We start from the raw sequence: 22,279 nt of genomic DNA, 5'->3' as shown, positions 1-22,279 counted from the left end.
GTGTACTTACAGGAAATTCTCCTGAATCTACCACACCTGTCACAGGGTACAAGCCTCGTTTTTATTTCAAACATCCCATACATATTCATGATATCACATGCATATACATTTACATCCCTACTCTATGTTTTCACTATATGTTTATTTTCACAGCTTAAACTATTTGGTTATCTCAAAATATTTTAAGTTTTAAATTCATATGTCCTTCAAAATAAGGCACCATCATGCTATTTGACCTGATCTCGTTCGGACATAATTCTTGGCTAGGAGGACAGGGAAGATGATGGTCTGTTTTATGTCTTTATGGGGGTGCAATTAAGTTTTACAATCCGTTTGTTTCCCTTCCCTCCTGGGTTGCATTCACCCATTTGACAGGAATTATAACCTCTATTTATTACACTTGTCACCTGGGAGAAGAGGTTGACCCTCACCTGGCTACAACCTCCTTTCAGGCAGTTGAAGAGACTGATCATAGCACTCCTGAGCCTCCTTTTCTCCAGGCTGAACACCCAGAGCTCCCCCAGCCACTGTTCATCAGACTTCTGCTCTAGCTCCTTCCCCACCTCTGTTGCCTTCCTAAATTGAGGGGCCCAGAACTGGACACAGTACTTGAGTACTATGGCCTCACCAGTGCTATAGTAGAGAGTATAGAGGAAATAATCACTTCCCCGGTCCTGCTAGCCACATTATCCCTGATACAGGCCGGGATGCCATTGGCCTTCTGGCCCACTTGGGCACATTGCTGGCTCCTATTCAGCTGGCTATTTCATAACTGACCAAAAGCCCAGAGAGAAGGAACACAGCAGTGACAGCAGCTGGAGTCAGTTGACCAGTAACTGGGGGTCTGGGCAGCAGGCCCCCTGTCACAAGTCCCTGCCATAGACACGCTAATCCCACATGGTACAGCTGGGGACTGGGCTGAGTCTCTCCTGCTCCAGCTCTGGTAACCTGGCAGCAATAGAATGGTGGGCAGCATCCCAGAGAAGTTTAGCTATAAGGCTGGAATCTGGGTAAATTGTAATTATATCTCATGTTGAGTTATTATTTTCACTTATTTACAGGATTATTATCTGTTTTTACAGTGAAAGTATGTTCATCCCAGGATAATGAGGCTAGTAGGAGGACAGGACCATCAGATTAAAGATCACAGGACATGTCCCTCCAGCAGTGAGTGTACTGGGTATGGTAAAGTCAACAAGCTCAGTGGATGGTCATATATGGCTTTGTCCTTTTCTCTGTCTACAAGTCTCTCTGGGTTTCTTTTTTGTTCAGTGTCTCCGGAAATTTCCCCTACTTCCTTCTAGTGGAAGATGGAAGACTTTGTCTACAGCAGAAGCTGTATTCTAGACTGGATTCTGCCCACAGCCTGTCCGTCCTCTGTGCACTTACCTCTATGGCAGCAGAGCTTAGGAGGAACTGGGTAGGATGGGTTAAGCAGGGATGTGGAGTCTGAACTTAACCAGCCAGAAGGCCAGAGAGGATTCAATAGACAAGGTTTTTGATACTGCGTTCCAACATGCAGAAATTCTTCTGCAGGTCAGAAGCCCAGTATGCATCTAACAGTACTTGGGAATCCTGGATAGTTCAACATCAGCAACAATGACAGAGATGCTCCAGCTTTGGACTGATCTTGTAAACCATGTTAATACTGTATTGCTGCCTTCTGTCCCAAATTCCACCCCATCCAAACAGACGGGGCAGCTTCCAGCCCCATCCCACTCTCCTGATGAGCAGGTGCTGTTGGCACCTGCCCTGCAATAGGCAGGAAGAGGCATTGAAATGTTTGCACAGCACATTATTCAAATAGCTTTTCTGAAGAGAAGGTGGTCAGGCAGAGGGGGCCTGGAAGTTGCCATTTGAACCGTGCTAGTCCAAGCCTTGTATCTGACACAAAACGAGAAGGAGAATGACAGTAGTCACGAGGGAGTACTGTGTTATCTTATTGCCTGCCCCAGAGCACTGTGGTGTTTGCAGCCCTTCAAGGGACTCAACATATTCACTCCCCAGCCATTCTGTGTACGTCCTCTTCTCTTGTAATGGCACAATCTCAACAGCAGAATCCTTAAAGATCAAGTTTTTTCCTTGAAAAGTTGAAGAATCAAACATTTTGAATCCATTTCCATTGCTGCTATTTCCAAAATAGACCTGAAAATAATGCAAAAGTTTCAGTATTTTGCAAGATTAAGTGCCACATTCCTCCTGTTCAACACGAAAGCCAGTATGAACTGGTTTGTAGATGAAAAATTCATACACACTTGCAGAATCTCTTATGCGTTTGCTTTTAGATCCTCCAGTATATTAGATACAGAATTCAGCCACAAGCAATTACAGGAACAGCATTTGTGATTCTGGTTTTTTAGTTACTCTCTGGAAAGAGCTATAGTTTTAAAAAAAATTCTTCTGCCTAAATGTTGTTCCGTAATGCAGGGTTTGTCTGCCCAGGAGTTACAGAAATTACTGAATGCTAGCATGGAGATGTTCAAAAGCAATACTGAGTAAGTTCAGTATGGAGAGGAACCTCTCTGAAGCAGCCAGACCAATGGTTCACCCTGTACATGGCTGCAGCATAAATATACCCAGTAGTGTTCTGTTGCACTCCTAGGAAAATTCCAGAATGGAAAAGCATTAGCATATACTCTATTCCTCGTAGACCTCAAAGTCATGCAGAAACATGGAAAAGACATGGGAAAACAACTTAAGCTCCAGGAAAATTACTACTACAATCAGTGGCTGGGCAAAAAGTTGAAATCCCTTGTGCACCAGGGTGGTTTTACTGGGAGAATGACATAGGTTGTATTTTACCTTCTCTGTCACGCTCCCAACAACAGGGCTCTGCACAGTGCCATGATATAGCAGAATGGTCCTGTTGTCTTTATCCTTGAACTGTGTTAGGCCACATAAAACTCCCCCCTGAAATAAATGGATTATTACTACCTGAGCTTTGTCCAGTAGTCCATATAGAGCAAAAACATTGATATCTGGGTGAACCATAATGGCTTGAGCTGGCACTTGAGCCAGGTGACAGTCAACAAATTGGGTGACTTCAGCACGGGCACCATTTGGACACAGTAACTGGAAATCACTGGACTTCAAGTTTTGGGCCCAACTATCAGTGTTATTACCTGAAAAAAAGAAACTGGTCATTGTCATTCATCGAATGCTTTAGAGCAAGAGAAAACAATTGAATTATAATAAAGAGCCGTGTAAAAGTAAGTACCATCTGTGTTCTCAAACACTGTCGAGTGCTTCACAAAGGCCACATCCCCAGAGTCCTCTGCCAGACACCTAAAGGAAGTCAAATATATAAATTCAGTTAAAAGCACCTTTATGTGAAACACTTTTTTTATATAACTCATAGGTTTAGAATACAATTTTTCTTACATGCATTCCTGCAAAAAATGTACTGGACCCCAAGGTAATAAGAAGAAACAGAGAAATTAAGCATCTTGAAGGAAGGGAAAAGTAACATCTTTGCAAAGTATTTAAAAAATATTCTGAATCAAGAATTTTAAGAGAGGAATACAGTAGAAAAATTGTATTAAAACCAGTGTGAGATACAACAGAAAAGGCCAGTTATGGATGAGCAAAGACATAGAAGACCTATTATGTGATACTCAGTGCAGCATTTACAGCCCTGTACATCAGAGATCTCCAGTTAATCGAACTGCAGTTTCAAAGGGAACTGTTCCAGAGCTAAGTTCAGTTTCCTCTAATTTTCTGAAGGAGGAACAGCCCAACATGCCAAGGGCACCCTAAAAATCAGCACCCCTCCTGTGAGTGAGGTATCTCATTATAGAGGGTGCCAGGGCAGAGGTGTAGAGCATAGATCTTTACCAGCATTTGTTACTCTGTGACATTCTCTAGTGCACAATGCAACAGGCATCACAGGCTGTTCAGATATTTTTGTGTTAAGCCTGAAATATGAAGTCAACAGACAGGAGAAATGCACAGCACTTGCTCCATTCAGCAAGAAATACATAAATAACATCACCCTCAAAGCAGTGAGCTGGGGTGAACTAGCAAAAAAGATCTATCCTCCCAGGTATGGGCAGATGATCTATGGGTAACAGTTCAATGATGGTACCTTGCAGTTTATTCTACAAATGTTTTCCAAAAGTACTTCATAAAACAAGATAATTAAACACACCAATCAAATAATGTAAAGCTGTAACTCAGCAGGTGTTGTTAAAAGCATTTCCCCCTCAGAAAAAGCTGTTCCTGACAGACTTTTCACTACTCTGCACAGTTTAATTTGCCCCAGGTAGTGGGATATACACAAACTGAATGCCTTCTCATACCTTTAGTCAAGTTAGTCTGAAGACAGCCAGAGTTGAAGAAAATCTGGAGGTGAATTCTAAGCTCATCTTAATTACCTGCATAACTCAGTCTTCTTTCAGAGAGGATCACCTAAGTGTCAGAGGCAAACCCACCCCTACCTTGTAGAAGACTGTGATCCTCCATTTTTTCACCCAAATCCTAACCTTTTATATACCTAAAACTTTCCACATCATTCAATGAATCTCTATTAAAAAAGTGATCTCCATATGAAGTTTGACTGTATGGGCACTATTATCAAAGGCACAAGCTCAGAATATGAACAAGGCGCATAGAGCCTGCAATGGCATTTGTTGCTCATTCATCTGGTGACTGGGAGCTGGTTCTGTTATTCCACAAAGTATAGCAGAGGATTTGGAGTTTGCCTGCAAGGCATGTACCACAGCAGAAGAGTTGGACACAACTAAATAGGTTTGCAAAAAGTAGTTATCTAAGTCTAGCACTTTACTATTTACCAGGTAGCTGTGTGGGTGCTGTGTACACAGATAGGATGGGCTGTTGGGCTGGTTGTCTGTGGACCAAGAAGGTGGCAAAAAGCTTGGACATGATCTAGTGACCTGTACTGGCAAAGACATATGAGGACACATGTCCCACCTCATTTACAGCACTGTTTGCTGACTGGGATGGAAACTAGGTCCTCCTCGCATTTCGACAAGCTGACAAACTAAATAACAACCACATGTATGAGTTACCTGAAGGCTCCACTGTAGTTGTAATAACGTTCTTGGCTACTTGCACTGCATTTATTGTTTCCACTCTCATCCCCAATACACAGTTGACAGAGTTTTGATGGGTAATTGTCCAGCTCAGCTGAAGGCACACAGCTGGCAGAGAAAAACTCACTCACAGCTGGGGAAAGACAAACCAACACAAGAAGTGAAAAGTGTGGACTCTTCACCAAAAAAACCCCGTTATACGATCATGAAGTTATAACCAATGCAGGTTTCAGTAAAGCATAGAAATAGGAGTTACAGTTGCCTTACTGGAATTCACAAACTAGAACTCTTAAGGTATTTTCAAAGCACTATTTAGCTGACTAGGTAATGAAACCAAAGAGCTTCCCAGGAGATAGACAGGAAACAGGCAAGCAAAATTAGAAGCTGGAGTTCTATGGCCACAGATTCCTTTCTTGTTGTTCTACATTGCTTCACTACCTAATGCAGTTTGAAAATAACACAATAAAATTCTGGATAAAGAGATACATCATTTACTGCAATGATATCCCAGAGCTGGAATTACCTCCTAGAGGGGATACATCTGTATTTTCTGTGACTGTTATTGATATCTGATTTGGGTCAATATCCTCAAGCAAAACCCAAGGCAGCCAGGTGTGAAAACAGGGTTTTCAAGACAACAGAATAAGTTGATTGAATATAAAAAGCCATGGACTTTTCAAATGCATTTCTGAAAACTGGAATAAACTTTGGCAGTTTGATTCCCTGCAGCCAGGACTGCTGTTGAGATGGGTCTGGTCATGCTGAAGAAGCAGGCTGACAGGAACCTCAAAGTTCAACAAAGGCAAATGCAGAATCCTGCTTTTAGGACGGGGTAAGACCATGGAAGGCTGGGGAATGGCAGGCTGAACAACAGATCTGTAAAAAAAACCGTGATCTGGGGATCCTGGTGGACAACAGGTTGATCAAGAATCATCAGCATGGTTTTGTGCCAATGAAGGCTCATGGCATTCTGGGGTGTGTTAGTGGAGCAGTCAGGGAGCAATGGTCCTCCTCTGACATCTGTGGCACGTTCTGAGCTCCCAGTGTCACAAAGACATGGACATTCCAGAGCAAATATTGTAGAAGGAAGGTGGGATGCTCAGAGGCTGGAGCACAACTCACACTTACCAGGCTGAGAGGTGGGTTTGGTCAGCCTGGAGATAAGACAACTAACACTGTATTGCTGTCCTCACTCACAGAGCAGGTTTTTCAGGAAGACACAGACAGTTCCTTCTCAGGGATTCAGAGCAAAAGGATGAGAAGTAACAGAACCAAAGTTACAAGAAGGAAATTCTGATTAGACAAAAAAAAAACTCTTTATACCAAGAATGGTCAAATACTGGGACAACATCCAGAGATGATGTGTATAATCTCTCTCCTAGGAGTTACTCAGAACCTCCCTAGACACAGCTCTGAGCAATCTGAACTATCAGACCTGCTTTGAGCAGTTGATTGGATTAGATGACCTCAAAGGTCCTGTCCAACCTGAATTAGCCACTGATTTTTTGATAAAGGAAAGGAATATTTTTTGTTAGATTTAACATTCTCAGTTAGATCCCTCCACTAGTCCGCTCTGGTGGTAAATTTAGAATTTCAAATCATTATATTAAAAACACAATACCCCTTCACAAACAGATATGGTTAATACAGAGTTATGAAATCACAAAATTACCTAATTAAAGTTTATCATTAAACTATTACTGTATCTTTGACATGTAGTACTATTGTCTTACCTTGAGGAATATTACAGTCTCTGGGCTTAATAATCCCCCTCTTAATTAGTATGCCAATGGGAATATTCCATCCAGCATTTCTCCCCAGTCCTGTGTGGCAGGACTTCTTCCCTTTCAGGTCACTGATGGTGAATGCATTGGACAGATTTCGTTTCACTAACACCACAGCATAGTATGCACTGCTGCTGTCATTAGCTTGGAGAAAAAAACACAACACATTATAGCTTTCCTTCAGCATTCCCACTGCTTAGTGATCATCTACAGATCCATCACTCTTATCTGGTTCCAACTTAATTGCACCAACATTCAGCTAATCAGGAAGTATGGATGCACATGGAATGACTCTTCACTTCTAGTACCTCACACTGCTGCATTCACCTATAGCCTGTAAGCTGGCACTGCTGCACCTGAGCTGAATAAACTATAGACAGACAGGAAAGTGTTCTTATTAATGCCAGCTCTTACAAATACATCCCTCTGAAAAACAACATTCGGGTCATTACTCACTTAGCATATCTGCTTTAAGAAGTTATTTTTATGTGAAAACCTCAAACCTGTATTAAAGCATCAATGAGTTTTGCAGAATACTGAAACTTTACCTTAAGTGATGTCATGGACACAAGCCCACTTTTCATTGGTGACTGTGAAGCAGCCACACTGACAGGAAGAATTTACTTTTAACTAGAATCTACTGTGTAATTTCTGTATTTTTGTTTCTGTTAAAAATATTTTGACTTTGTAAATACTATTTTTTTCCACTGTAAATATTTTTTTTTCAGAATTGAAAAGACAAATAAAAGAACTACAAGATTCAAAACTGTCAAAGACTCAACCTGGTCTCTGGAGGACCAGGACAGGTAAAAGTCTCATCTCATACTTATTTCCTCATCTATTCATGATGTGAGAGTAATAATTCTCACTTTTTTGAAAACAGCTTTCCCAGCAGGGCTAGGGACAAAGGGCTGGGCTTTTAGAGCTGTCTTCAAACAACCTGGAAAAATAAGGTCTATATTTATGTTTCCTGACCTTCTTACCAGAGTAACTTTCTCCAGCAGCTGGTACAAGGCCATACATCTTCCCAGCTGTGTAAATATCTGCTCCACCCAGAACTACGGCATCACTTTCCTTTTTCTGAAAAATATAAGAAAATGTAGGATTTCTGTGAAAAAACAGCAGATACTTTCCCTGCTACAATGACGACACCTTGAGCATCACACCTGTTGGACCTCAAAGGGCAAGGCAAAGAGCAAATACACTGCTAAAGAAAACCTCCAAAATGTGCACAAAGCTTCATCAGTGAAACAATTACAGGAGATTTCACACATACAGGCTTGAGTTAAGACAGGTAACAGTGCCCTTATTGCAGCTGAAGACCATCATACCATTCATACCACCTGAGCTACCTCCTTGAAATCCAGTGTTCCTACCGGTCACACAGGTATCTCTAACCCAGCAGGGAGCAGCTTTTATTAATTTGGTTTATTGCACAAGGACTGTAGCAGCCTACCTGGATCAGGTCCATGCACTCTTCCTTTGTCTTGGCTGAAATACACTGAATTTCCGGTTTCAAATTCTTTTTCCTAAAGGCAACGGCCATTTCACCACATTTCCAAATCTCCTCAGTGGATACAACACACCAGTTCAGGCTCTCTGGCAATGCTGCACAAAATTGAAAAGCAAATAATACATTCACTTTCTTTGCAATAGACAATTCACACTGCCCCTTGTCATACATGTCCCACACATATTATGGAAAATGTTTGCTTCTGTGTTGCTCCCCATCCCTCCAGCTCCAATTTCCACCTGATCAGGAACCAGGGCATTCCAGATTAGCAGTTATGTTCACATTGCTAACCTATCCATAGCAAAGGAACAACAACTTCCACAATTGCTGACCATTAAGCACAGCCATAATGTGTTAGCTGAGTGCAGCAAAAAGCCCCCCTGAACACAGGCTTCCTCAGTCACAGAGTAATGTCCACAAGAGACAAGTCTGGGAGGTGAGGGGCTTTGCTGCAGCACAGAGCGTGTCTGGAGGCTCAGTTGCCAGGATTATTAAGCTGCTTAAGGCAGAGATTCTTACGTGTCTTTCTGACTTTCCCTGAAGGCATATCAAGTAATTTCTACTTTCTTCTGATAGTAGGAAAGACCATAACACTTCAGTAAAGAGGAACTTTAGAGGATTTCCTTCAGTTTCTAAAGGAAATCCTCTGCTAGGAACTTATTCATACATTTTTATAGACTACCTGAGGATTTGTGCAGCAGTGCATTGTTATTTCCCCTTGTCAGAAGGTAAGAAATTAAGTACCAAGTAACAGTAGCAGCTTACCAGATTAATGTCTCCATATACCAGAAAGGATAGAAAATGCTTGCATCTTAGAATACAGCATGTCAATTTGCACAGGAAAGTGTTCTGTGTTGGGGTAAGCGGCAAGGTCGCAGAGCCCCTGATGAAGGATGCAGGGGTGAAGGATTTTGACTTAGACACTTTGGGGCCGAATTTCCCTGGGAAAAGCAGGGACTGTGAAGGACTTGAAAAGGTGCTAGACCTGACCAGTGAGAAAGGAATGTAAATAAGAAGTGAACATCCAATCATATGTGAAGGCTAGTAATAAATTATAGAGAACTAAGAATAGTATGGTATGTAAGGTTCTGTACAGTGTGTGTGAGGCAGGTGTGTGAGAACAAGATGTAATATACTGGACGAAGCAATAAAAAGCTGAATGTTGGCCATCATCAGAAAGGTGCCTAGTTTTTAATTCTTGGCCATCCTCAACTTACTACAACAGTTCTGCAATGTGATACTGTTTCTGTCAAAAGGTGACCTTTCTGCAAGCTCAAAGATCAGACTGGCATCTTGCCATGACCCTCCAAGAGTGAGGAGAAAAACCAGAATCAACACTATCTCTGCTATCACCTATCTTTGTTCTTGATTATAAATAGGGTTCTACAGACAACTTACTGTTGGGGTCGCAGCTCAGAGCTTGCATGGCATGAAGATACTCATCACCCAGCCATGTTTGATAATTCTGAGCTGTGATTGCAATGAGCTCTGTGGTGGAGTCTTGGAACAGAAGATTTTGGGCACCGTAGGCTGCAGAGTCAAACATCTGAAACTTGGCGCCCACTCCATTAAATCTTTGCTGTAATGTTAAAGAAGAAAAAAGCACTTGTCAGAAGTCCCTCTGCCTGGGATCTGTGACATCCTATACCCCTTCAAACCCCACAGAGCCGAAGGTGCATAGATATTCTGTCTTCAGTTTACCAAGAGAGGTGGGAGAACCCTTCTAAAATGCAACTCAGTGATGAAAAAATGGTTTCCTACTTGTCCCTGGTTTAGGAGTTGGAAGACAACTGTCCCATCTATGTCCGGCCGCACAGCCACAGCGCGAGCTGGGATTCGGGCCAGGTGGCAGGTTCTCCACTCTGACACATCGGCTCTGCTGCCGTTGCGACACAGGAGCTGGAAGTTCCAAGAGCGAAGCCGCCGGGCCCACAAGAAAGAACTTCTTCCTGAAATCGGAGAGGACATGCTTATGGAACAGTTTGGCTCCAAGCCTTCTCTAAATATCACTTGCACACGTGGAACAGGACACACACCTCCTGAGCATCTCTGAGCTATTCCTGACTGCACAGCACACTCCATGCACATTTGGGGTCCTTTAGTCCTTTATCTCTGATGAGAAAACAGCTTACCACTTGTGAGACTGCACTGAGCTGTACTGGGGTCTGCAGCAGTATCAAGAGCATCCCTAAGTTTAGTATCACAGGCAACATTTTTTTTGTTTTTCTCTCCCCTGGGTCAGACTGGTCCATGATATTAAAGCACTGATATGCTCAAGGTGGTTTTCACATAGTGCCAGATAGGACAGGTCACCTCTTGTTAACTTTCCGCTAGTCTCTTCTGAAATCCCATGGTAGGCTGGAGCAATGTAACAGCCCAGGTCTATATAAAAATAATTTACCGCTGTTGAAATTCTCTTTCCAAAAGCAGCTTAAGATTCCACCTCTAACCTTTAACCTTTATTGAAACTATCAAGTATTAAAAAGGAAAAAAAAAATCCCATGGACTCCTCTGTCTCCTGGTGCATGGAGGTACATGTTCGCACTATCACAGTATTTATTTTCTGATTGCTCAATTCAAAATACATCAAACATTTGATATTATTCTATTACAGACACAGTATTTCAGACCTTGCAGCCATTATTCAACAAGCTTCAGGATTACTCACCGTCTGTATTTTCAGGCACTGTGCTGTGCTTCACAAAAGCAACCTCTCCAGCACCTTCAGCCAAACACCTAATAAATATAAATCCAAGCACAAAAATGCATTACAAAACCCAGCTCCTGTGCACTGGCCACTGCCGACAGCCCGAGGGCTCCGTGCTACGTTCCATCAGACACAGACACTGACCTATTTCCTTGTGCAGAGAGTTTTGCTCAAGGCAGAGACTAGTGGCTGTTAGAGCATGAAGTAAACTATCATTGTCATTTGGTGAACATGGACAACATGTTCAATGTTGCCCAGAACAAACACCATGAGCTTTTTTGTCCAGGACAGTTTCTCTGTCTAAGGCAGTCATTACAGTCCTTTGGGGAATGTGCAGGAAGGAGCAAGTGTTTCTTGTAAGCTAATTCTGCCCTTGCTCAGTTAATGCTACTACTGAGAGACTGGGAGCTCCAACACAGCACACAGACAGAAAAGAGGAAAATAAGGGATTGGTGTGCAAAATGGAGGCAGAGCAAGTAGATAATTGAGTGCCACTGAGATGGGATGACTGAAATAGTCAAGTAGGGCAACAGTTCAGCTCTCAAACTCCAAGGGCAATCAAGTTTTACTGGGAAAGATAAAGTCAGTAAAGTCTGATGAAACAAACACTCTGATTGTGTGAACAGCCGCTCAACAAAACAAACAGCAAATAGGGCTTTCCCTGCCCAGCATACATGCTAAATATCCATTTGGTTTAAATACTCAGGAAATAATGCTTGAAATAGTGGGTTAAGAATTACTTTTGTTGAGTCAGTTTAAAAGCATGGTTGTCCTAACAAAACTGCAGATTTTCTAACAAGATAAACTGGAAGCTATGTGTCTTCAACTTCCAGTCAGTGAGGTCTAGACTGGTACCTACAGAGAGAGCACAGTGATAAAAAAAAATTGACAGAGACATGACTTTTACCTGAAAGCCCCACTGTAGTCATAGTATTGCTCTTGGGAATTTCGTTCACATTTGTGCTCTCCAGCTGAATTCCCTATGCAGACCTCACAGAGGGATTTGGGATAGTTCACATCATTTGCTCCAGGAACACAGCTTGCATTGAAATATTCACTTAGAGCTAAAACCGAAATTAGAATGAGACATTTTTAGCCATGAATAAACAAGATCCTACAATCTCATTTTAACACATCTACACAGTACATCTCTGAATAGATTTAGAAGGCATAAGTAATTTTTTTCTTAAAAGATGATTTTCAAGTTTAAAAAACAAAAACTCTGCAGCCTTCATCAGACCTACATTAGGTCTATTCCCTGGTACAAGCATCATTAAAGTCAAGGAACAAAGGAGCAGCTGAACCACATGTTTCTGAGGGGCCCAAGACCCCTCAGAAAGGAATTGCTGAAGAACAGATCTTTGCCCTGTAACTCTTACCTTTTGGAAGGTCGCATCCCATAGCTGCCAGTTGCCCACTGTCAATCAGATAACCCACTGGCACATCCCAGCCTGCAGTTCTGTTGATCCCTGTGTGACAGGAACGCACACCCTTCAGGCTGTTGATGGTTATGTTGGAGCTCTTCTTTACCACAGCCACAGCATAATAGGAAGTTCCAATCTCTGCAGCGTAAGAAGAAAGAGAAGCAAGATAAGTAGCCTCACATCAGCGTTACAGTGGCCTCTTGGGGCTCCTCTGCCCACTGTTCACATTCTTGTTGAGAACCTGCTGACTGTGAATCAGTGTCCTCCATTAGTTTTTCAGTGTGCATTGTCTTAAAGTCCATTGTCTTAAAGGCAATCTGTTTTAACTTTGAAGGTCACCCTGCTTCTCCTTTCTGGAAGAAGTTTTCTGTGACTCTAAATATATTTTGATTGAATTGAAACCAATATAATTTACTCCCCAGTTGATCTTAATCTTGATACAGCAGAGCAGGCTAACATCCCTGGAGCATCAGAGTTCATTTCATTCTCTTTGTTTTGCAGTTTGATATAACTCAAAGAGTCAAGAGCTGAGGGTCTGAAGTGACTATAGAGTCATTCAATCTGACCTAATCATTAAATTTCATCCACTTTTCTTTGATTTGAGGCTCATAATTTGAGTAATGGAGACAGCCAGCCTCTGCATCATAAGGCCCATTTGGTTTTGAGAAGCCAAAGTACAGATCCCTCACCCAAGTCATGACGTAGATGAGTCAAGACCCCAAGTGCCCAACAGGCAATTTCTGAGGATGCCTTTGATCAGATGACACTGAGACCCAGCTACAAACCAAATCCAGCTCCATCTCACAACAGAGTGGTGGGACACCACTGCCTGCAGACTGCTTCCAGAGTTCCTCCTTCCTTTGGGTCTCTTAAAGTGACAGGCAACATCACTGAGCTCTGAGCTAATACTGAGCCCTTAGTCAAGACAAGTCACTACTGAATTATTGCCTCTGCCTTGAAAGGAACTCAAAGCTTAAGGTCACCTAGACACGGAGCAGAATCAGCACTTCCTTTCCTCCAGCAGGTAATCATACACACTACTAAAACCAAAATCTAATTATTCTAATGTACGGGTTTGAGAGATAAACCTTAACAATTTATGCTTTGCAATTCAGTAATCTGAAAAGTATGGAACAGAGAAGACAGTAAGCAGCAAGACAGTAAAAAATAAACAAAACCCAACCCAAAAAACCTATTACAGGAACAGCTACTCTGACCCAACTGCTTCAGGACAGACTTGGCCCCAGCTCAGCATCTCCTCCTTCCCCACACACTCTGTTACGGGCAGGAGCAAACAAGGAGAGGAACCTGACCCCTACCTACTGTTTAGAGTCTTACAGGGAAGGACCCCAAATAGTAAATTCTTGTGCATTTTAAGTAATCTAAAAGTTATTTAGTCAGAATATACCTTGGTCATATACTTCCCCAACCACAGGTTTCAGACCATGCTCCCTTCCAGCCTGGTAAATCAAACGGCCATCCAGTGTCACTGCATCTGCCAAATCATCCTGTGCAGACACAAGGGCAGAAAAATGTTGAAACTTAATTATCAGTATTTACCAACAGCTAGAACACACATGAATTTAGAAGAAGAGGTCCCTTAATCTGCATTTGTGTGTTTTCTTCTCTCCGAACAGTTATTTTAACGGCAGTCAAATTTCTGAAAAAGAATTACCATGGGGGATTTTAGACCTTCAAAAGTGCCTTCCTTCAGAAATAATGCAGAATCCAGCTCTGTACTATGATGGCTTCACTAGTCTTAATAGTGCAAAGGAAGCTTAGAAACAGGTCCTGCAGATCTGTGATGAATCTTTAAGCCCAGCAATTTGGAGTTTCATTCATATCTTTAACTAATGCCCCAAAGCTTGAAGATTTAAATAAAGTAAAAATAGTTTTGACATCATACACATATAGTTTAAAGTAATATCTTCTGGGGCTGCAAAATCTGAATGCCAAAGTGTACTCAAAAACAACCTTAAAGCATACTGGTTTGTACCTCTCCACATGCAGAGGAGGAAGTGGATGACAGTGCACATCTGAGAAGGAGGAAAGCATCTAAAAAGACTGTTCAAAACTGGGGGGATACAAATCTGAGGCCGCCACTGCTGGGAAGGTGTCCAACAACACTGTATATTCTTTGTTGACCGTACCACCAAGCTAGCTGGAATCCTGCTGCAGGATTGCTCTGGATAGCACAGGATGAGACTTCCCTCAGCAGCAAGGTTGAGAGAACTGCTGTATGCACACCTCTGGCCAGCTGAACCCAGCCCCTACTGTGTACTGAAACTAGTGGGAGCCAGGAGAGGGCATTTCACACAGAGACAAGATATTGCTGAGGAAATAATCAGCAGTGTGACATTTTGCATTTCTAAGCTGATTCCAAGTTTCTTATCAGTTTGCTTAACCTCTGGTTTGACAGTGGAGAGGGTAATTTAGCTCACCCATCCCTTGGGATGTTGCAAAGCACTAGTTAAAAGAGGGCTGGGACTGTGCTGCCCAGCACACCACAACAACTTCCCACAGGCTGAGACACATAAAAGGTTTGAAAATTTTTTAAGGGATCATGTGAGAGCACAGGTAATATGTTGATGTTGACAGCTGAACCAGATTTGAAGTTGTCATGTGATTTGAAATCCTTTATTTCTTTGGCTCAAAGGAGAAAAAAGATTATACTCATTAATTAGCCAAAACAATCAATGTCCCAAGAGCTGCTTCTTGTGAAAGGAGTGCAGAATGAATCCAAGGAAACCTGAAGAGGAGTTGGGGTTGGGAGATATTTGCATCTTAAAGAACAGACATTATCTTTCTGGAATAACCAGACATGATATTGCTCTGGTGAAGGTCAGGCCACAAGACAGTTTAGGAATCAAATATGGTCTGTTGTTCAGGGACACCTGACAATGAGAAGGAGAGGAGGTGGGAGTTAAAAGGATCTTACCCTCAGGGAAAACAAAGTGAGCCTCTAGAATTGGTGGTTGACAGAAAATAGAGCAGATGAAATGAAAAGGGTTGGCCACAGAAGCCAAGGACTGTGTTATGTGGCCATATTTCCATGTCAAATAGCACTTTTCTGATTGGAAAGCTGAGCCTTTGAGCTCTGTTTAGCAGCAGAGCCTCTGATCAATAGCTTGTGTATAAACAGCAGAACAGAACAAGATAAAAAATGCCTCTTATTGTATTTAACATGAATTAGTTTACAAGCTACAGACCTTTCCTTTAAATACACACAATTACTGTGGGGACTATTCCACATACAACATTTTTAATAAGTATAGGTGTGATAGTAATACTTTATTAATTACTTTCAGAGGAATTGTATTGCTGTGTGTCACAACATTTGAGAATTACCTACACAAGTGTTTAAAACCCTGTTAAAGAACAGCTCTGGTCACACTAAATATTGTCAGGTTTCCTAGTTAAATATTTAGACATTACTCAATTTTTAAACACTTCTATCAAAGAGGGTTTTTCCTTTATCCATGTGCTAACACATTCACAGGACTAAGTCCAAGTTACACAATGATACAAAACATATCTCTGCCTCTTCAGCCATGATGTCCCACTCCTTTTGGCCTCAAAGATCAGAGTTCAGTGCGGATGCAGACACAGGGATTCCACACAGTCCTAAGCAGGCCAGCTTAAATATTTAGTAGATTACTATTAGCACAAGAAAAAAGAAAAAAGAGGTCTCAAGGAGAAAGTCTTGCCAGAAGCCTTACAGTGAACATTCATTTTATCAGAAAGCTACTTACTCATGCTATCTGCCTTCAGGTTTCTCTGTTCAGCTAAACAAGTTTTATAGGAATCCAAGGTTTTAGAAAGGCACTTACAATGGCTTACAAATGCAATTCTGGGAGCTCTGTGTTTCAAAAGCAGACACTTACCAGCCCTTTCAATAATCTGATTTGCAGATTCTAACAGGTGCCCCTGTGCAATGTAGCAATCAGCCAAGTGCTTTTGGGAAGCTCTGACATTAGAATGTATTTCTTGTCTAATCCCAAGGTAAGATCCACATATACATCAATATCTGCTCCTAACATTCTTCAGTACAGTCTTCCTCACTCAAGAACAGAACTTATCAAGAGGCAATGAGGTAGTTTCAGTAATCAGAGAGCCATTCTGCTTCTGTTGACATAAGTTACAAGATACCAACTTCTGAAATCTTTTTCTTTTATCTGGCCACAATCATCTGCCTCATCTCCCTTCGAACTACTTTGCCAGACCTCCTTTCCTTGCTCTGAACCTCTTGTCTTGACAGCCTTCATTTCCTCCACAAAACCCTGATTCTTGAGCATGTCTACACAGTAATATTACTTATTAACACAGCCAGTCATCCTTCCCTTTCCCCACACTCTGCCAGTGAAGGTAGCCACTATTACCTGCCTCCACATTTCTTCCAATATTCACTTTTTGCCTTCTACCACCTCCTAAAGAGGGAATTATTTTGCAGACGGCATTTTGCAAATCCACATGTTCAGTCTTTCAAACCTTCCCTAGAGCAATGTTCCTCTTGGAAATGAGCACACTCTGGGCAGTTGAATTAATACAGTTGGGTTTGTGTGCCCTTTGCTCAACCCCACTTCCTGCTTTGTCTCTCTTGTACTCTGGTGTTGGGAGATTTGATTTGGTTTTACACTCATCTCTATATACAGCAATTTCCATGACTGGACCCTGAAATAGAAGTTTGATCCAGAGTTTATCAAAATACAATCTACTTATAAGCTCAGAACCATAGCTTTAACTACTGTCTGCATTTTACAGCTCCATCCCTTCTTATCTGCTAAATAAATCTGACAATTCCCAGATCAAAGATTTGCATTTGGGAGGAAATATTTAAGATCTCTGCTGGGTTCCTAATGACTGGCCGTATGTGAGCAGCCAAACAGATGACATGGGGCCATTCTGACATTCAGGTTCATATGAATGAACAGTATTAAGATTTTCTAAAAAGTATATGCTTGGATTTTTCATAGACATGAATGCCATGAAGCCTATGGTTGACTGCCTGGATGGTCAGACACTCACCAGAGAGCCATGTACATCGCCAATGGATTATTACTAGGTACATGGGTCAATTAAATCAGTGACCCCGCTGTTCCCCACAGCTCACCTTGATTATCTGGGTGCAGTTGGCAGCTGACCCCCCTGCTGTGCACTGCAGAGGGGGAAGGATTCCAGCCTCACCAAAGGCCTTACTCATGTCATTACACTTGGAAAGTTCTTGCTCAGAGACAGTGCACCACCGGAGACGTTCCAGACTGAGAGCTGCAAACACAACACCAAGAGAAAATATTATGAAACACATCAGCACCTTCAAAACAGAGCTTACCATTTAAAGGCTCCCAAAGAGCCAGCCTTTCATTCTGCTTCTCCTCCCTAAACAGAAAAAAGTCAGGGTTCTTTTAGCAGTGGGTCTTTAGAGGTTATTCCCACTTTCATTTCGATTAATATGAATACTGAAGTTTTTTTTGACTGAATAAAAGACAGGCTCAGATTCTGATACTGAAACCCAATGGCATTTGTTTCTGACATAAGAAATAGGGATACCATGGAATTGGTCAGGGCGTCTAGACGGTTCTTAAAACCTTGAAGAACACATCATCTTTTCTCATGTCAAAAGCATTTAAAATGATACACTGCAAAACCAAAGAGACTGCTAAAGATAACTCTGTCTCAACTATTACTGGTTAGTACCTGGAGTCCTGCCCCAGCCCTTTTTGGTCTGAATTAGGAAAGCACTTGGGTGCTCAAGAGTCTTGCCACTAGGCTTATTAGGAAAACTAAAGAAGTAAACTTGGCTCTTCAAAACACTCTTTCATAAGAGACTGTAACCACAGCCATGAAAAGGGTAGGGTAGTGCCATGAATGAAAAGATTCAAGTTTAGTAGTGGAGATTTCCATTAATCAGTGAAGAAAGGTGCCTTTCAGCAGGCCCAAACACCACCCTCCTACGTGCCAAAGCTACAAACACTTGGCTGCTTTAGTAAGGAGATGTCACCAAGATCAGCAGTGTGGCTGCAAACGCAAGGATGGGATACGCTGACAAACAGGCGCAGATCGTTTTCATAAGTGGGGGCACAACATTCCACTGCTTTTCTACAATATCAATTTTTAAGCTGGAGTCTGCTGCAAGCTATTTGTCACATGGTTTTCTAAGACTCCTAACTGACCTTCTGCTTCCCACCAGTGTCATGCAGCTGAGATGCCACATTCAGCTTTGAAAGTTAAAAGTTACTTTGCTAGTGCTCAATGGTGCTCCCATGCACGTTCTCTGACTTGGTGGCTGCAGACTAAACAAGATTGTTGATGCCAAAAAACCCAACACTGAAACAGCAATTTTGGCTTGTTGTTCCACTGCAACACGGAGCCAACTCTACTGCTGTCAACAAACATTAGGTCAGACTTGGAAAAATTAATAGGAAGTTTTCATGGCAGTATGTGCTAGCAGAGGTAGAAACAATTATAACCCTCTGAGCTGCAGGAATTCTGAGAACCTAGATGACCAGAAGAAAGGCACAAGAGAGTCATCATAAAAACACACCTCACAGAAACTTAACCTGTACCTCATCTGCTTGGGTGAAATTTTCACCATTAATTCCTTGGGGCTGAAAGAAGAACCCTGGTTTTCATTGATAAAGGAGTTTGGGTTTTCTTTGCATAAATACAAGCCAACAGAAATTAAACTGGAGCGTCAGCATCTCAGTATGTAAATCTGCCAAGTGCCATTCTTCAGCCTCAACATTCTGATTTTAGATATACACACACACGAGGTGAAGCATGAATTGTATGAAGAAATCATCAGCCATATACACCCAGAACGTGAAATAAAGCTCATTTGGCTCCATGTTTCAGACAAAATAGTGAAACAGCATTAATCTGTTTTTTCCCCACTCATCAAAAACAGGTAATTATTTGTCCCTTTCCAAACTGATGAACTTAGTTATTACAAGAAAGCCAGATCTGGGCAATGTCCTGGCTACCTCCTTACAAGTTAACCCAGCTGAAGTGGGCTTGAGCATAGACAAGGCCTGCAGTTAGTCTCTCTTCCCATCTTAAAACAGCAGGTCAGTCTCTGAACCCAAGTTTATTCACAATTTTGCCTCTCTGAAGTTAAAAGCATTCACCATTAGAATTTGGGAGTTACAGGAGAAAGCCAACTTGTTGCACAGAGCGTAAGTGAAATAAAGCAATTATTCCTATTTTTACGAAGTAAGTGTCATAGAACTGCTTACTGTTGTGAGAAACAGACACTACTGCACCAGAAGAAGTAGATTCAGTGCTTAGGAAATAAAATACAACATTTGATATCAATGAGTCAATAGTGTTCAATATAGTCTTTTCTACTCCTTTTCTATTATTCTATTTATTTTCCTGGTCATATGAGATTGGTTCTGAAGTGGTTCTAGTTTCCTTCTGCTCTCTCATATCACACAGAGGTGAACCCCAGAAACACCATGCCACAGCCAAAGGTTTTGGAGGACACTTACCAGCATGAAAGAAAAGATAGAAGACATTTCCAGAGCTCTTCATGGTGAAAATTTTGGGATCTGTGATTTTTCCAGCCTTCAGAACCACAAGAGATCAAGGCAAGTGTGTTCTCTCCAGCCTGTCTTTCACCTGTCTTAGGTGAAAATCAGCAGCATTCAATTGCAGATGCACTTTGTTCAACAATTTATCTTGCTTACCTTGGCACACGTCACCTCGTAATGACTACTGGAAAAGAAAGCATGCTCTCCTCACACTGCCTCTACACTTGGAAAAAAAAATCAGACCTGCAAATTGCAAAATACGAAAGGCACCAATGAGGTTGTTGCTGCTTTGGCACCACCCACAGACTTCAATAAATGGCCATGTTCCTGCACACAGGGGTGAGGCAGGTCTGTGGAACCAAATCCTCACTTTGAGTTTTGTGTACTTCCTACTCATGGGGCTCAGGAAGCAGGAAGAGATTCAAGGTAAGCTGACAGAGAGCTCAGTCACTTTATGCCACATTCTCAGCACTGTCAGAAATTTCATAAAGTCATAACCAGAAACCCAGGCTGTCACAACAGCAAAGCCCATACACTCTACAGGTGGTACAGCACATGCTAAGTGCACATTTCCTGAAATTTAATAATAAATGCTATAAAGTAGCTGAAGTATTCTGATTTTTAAAAAGGTTTTAGATGAGGCCCAGCAAAAATAAAAACTTTGCTGACAATAGCTCTGTTAAAAGCTGCTCTGTGAATTTTAGCGTAGCTTTCACAGAGCAACACTCATTTGTGCTGCCGTTTTCTTCATGTCTCATTAGTCAATGAACTGCAGCTGCCTGTAACACTTGGTTTAGATAAAAGCCATTGAGTGCTGCTTTGCTCTGCTGACTGCCACTGCTCAGCTCAGCACTCAGCAACAGAATGGCTGTGTCCTGCCATGACTCCTCACACACACCGAGAGCTGTGTGCATCCCACACACAGCCTGTACAGCCAGAAGTGTGGCATGGATGCTTCCAGCAGTTACTCACTCAGCTACTGACTGCAGTTTGGCCAGGATGCTTTAACACTTACTAGCAACTGTTAAGACAACAGCTGAGTCAATTAATTGCTATTTCAAGTTAAGAACTCTAAAAAAATCATAATGATCCCTCCAGATATCCTTCCCAAACAAAACCTTATGGTTGCCTCTGGAATTAATCGTCCCTGTGCTGTCTGAAATGCTAAACTGGAGTCCTTCCAAATTTCTTGAAGGATCCATTATTTGGATCCTTCCTGTGCCCTTCCCACAGATTAACATCTGAAGCCCTCTCTGATGCGTGCAGTGAGGCTTACATTTGTACACAGATGACAAAACTGATGCACAGTCAGTTTAAGTTGCTTAAGACTGCCAGGGCAAGATTAATAGACATGAATTTGGTAGCAGGCCTCTCCTGTGCTGCTTCTGATCCTCTACAGGAAAGGTTCAGAAAGCAGGTGGCCTATTCTGATTGTAGCCCCCTCCAACAATCACAGTTCATGAAATTCTGGATAATTTTCCTATTTTATTCTTAACTTTATGAATATCCATGCTTTAAGGAGATACTAAATTTCTTCAACTAATTTTCAGCACAATTTAGAAAAAAATTTCCACAAGGAAATAATTAGTATAATATAAATTAAAATATTAATAGAGACTAACAGATACTTTATCAAGCATGTGTCTGTGTAGCAATTACAACCAGCTGGGTTAGCAGGCAGGAAGAAAACCCATGGTGCCTTCACTGGGCCAGGAAAATGGTGGTAATGCATAAGTAAGATGCCATTTGGATTTCCCAATTATTCTAGTTGTGGAAGGCTTAAGAGAAGTGTAGGTATTCTAAAATGTATCTTTAAAATGCAGAAAGTGTACCTAAAATCACAGATGTATCAACACCTGACACTGGAAAAATGAGACAAAACCACTAAATAATGCAAACTCCTAACAGTTACAAGATAAAACAAGACAACTTGGAGCATCAGGGCTGTCAGAGTCAACTTTCTGACAGGGCTCAAGGACAAGATCTGAAACAAACAAAACCGAAAACGCAAAGAAAACACGCCAGTCATTTAGAGTTTCTTGACAAAGACTTGTTTTCATTTCAGCATGACAACTGTGCAAAGAAATTACTGTGGACTTCAGTCTGAGTGGAGTACCTGGCCACTGTATGACAAGTGCCTGGGAGTGAAGTTCTGTGAAAGTTACTCAAGACACTCCAATATGTGAAAGAGCAATTCCTCACAGATCTACCCAGCTGAACAGGACTCCTTCTGAGCAGTTAAAAAAAGAGGTAAAAACAAGCATACACAAA

General features: G+C 41.8%; 1 protein-coding gene across 1 annotated transcript; it reads right to left on the bottom strand.

Annotated features, from left to right (window-relative positions):
• Positions 1–1,007: 1,007 nt before the first annotated feature.
• MELTF (melanotransferrin) lies at positions 1,008–21,451 on the bottom strand. The gene is made up of 15 exons (XM_027884054.1): positions 19,967–21,451; positions 17,590–17,744; positions 13,888–13,987; positions 12,435–12,617; positions 11,963–12,119; positions 11,017–11,084; positions 10,110–10,297; positions 9,747–9,927; positions 8,292–8,443; positions 7,819–7,915; positions 6,785–6,979; positions 5,028–5,184; positions 3,218–3,285; positions 2,935–3,122; positions 1,008–2,145 (listed from the first exon to the last, which is right to left on the bottom strand). The coding sequence occupies exons 1-15, from the start codon at positions 20,007–20,009 to the stop codon at positions 1,867–1,869; spliced, it is 2,211 nt and encodes a 736-aa protein (XP_027739855.1). The 5' UTR covers positions 20,010–21,451; the 3' UTR covers positions 1,008–1,866.
• Positions 21,452–22,279: the final 828 nt, after the last annotated feature.

The sequence above is a fragment of the Empidonax traillii genome, unplaced genomic scaffold, assembly GCF_003031625.1.
Source record: "Empidonax traillii isolate 1590-97213 ecotype Southwest subspecies unplaced genomic scaffold, ASM303162v1 scaffold138:size3245559, whole genome shotgun sequence".
NCBI lineage: Eukaryota > Metazoa > Chordata > Aves > Passeriformes > Tyrannidae > Empidonax > Empidonax traillii.
Note: the sequence above shows the minus strand (reverse complement) of the source record. Positions and strands in the feature narration are given on the sequence as shown.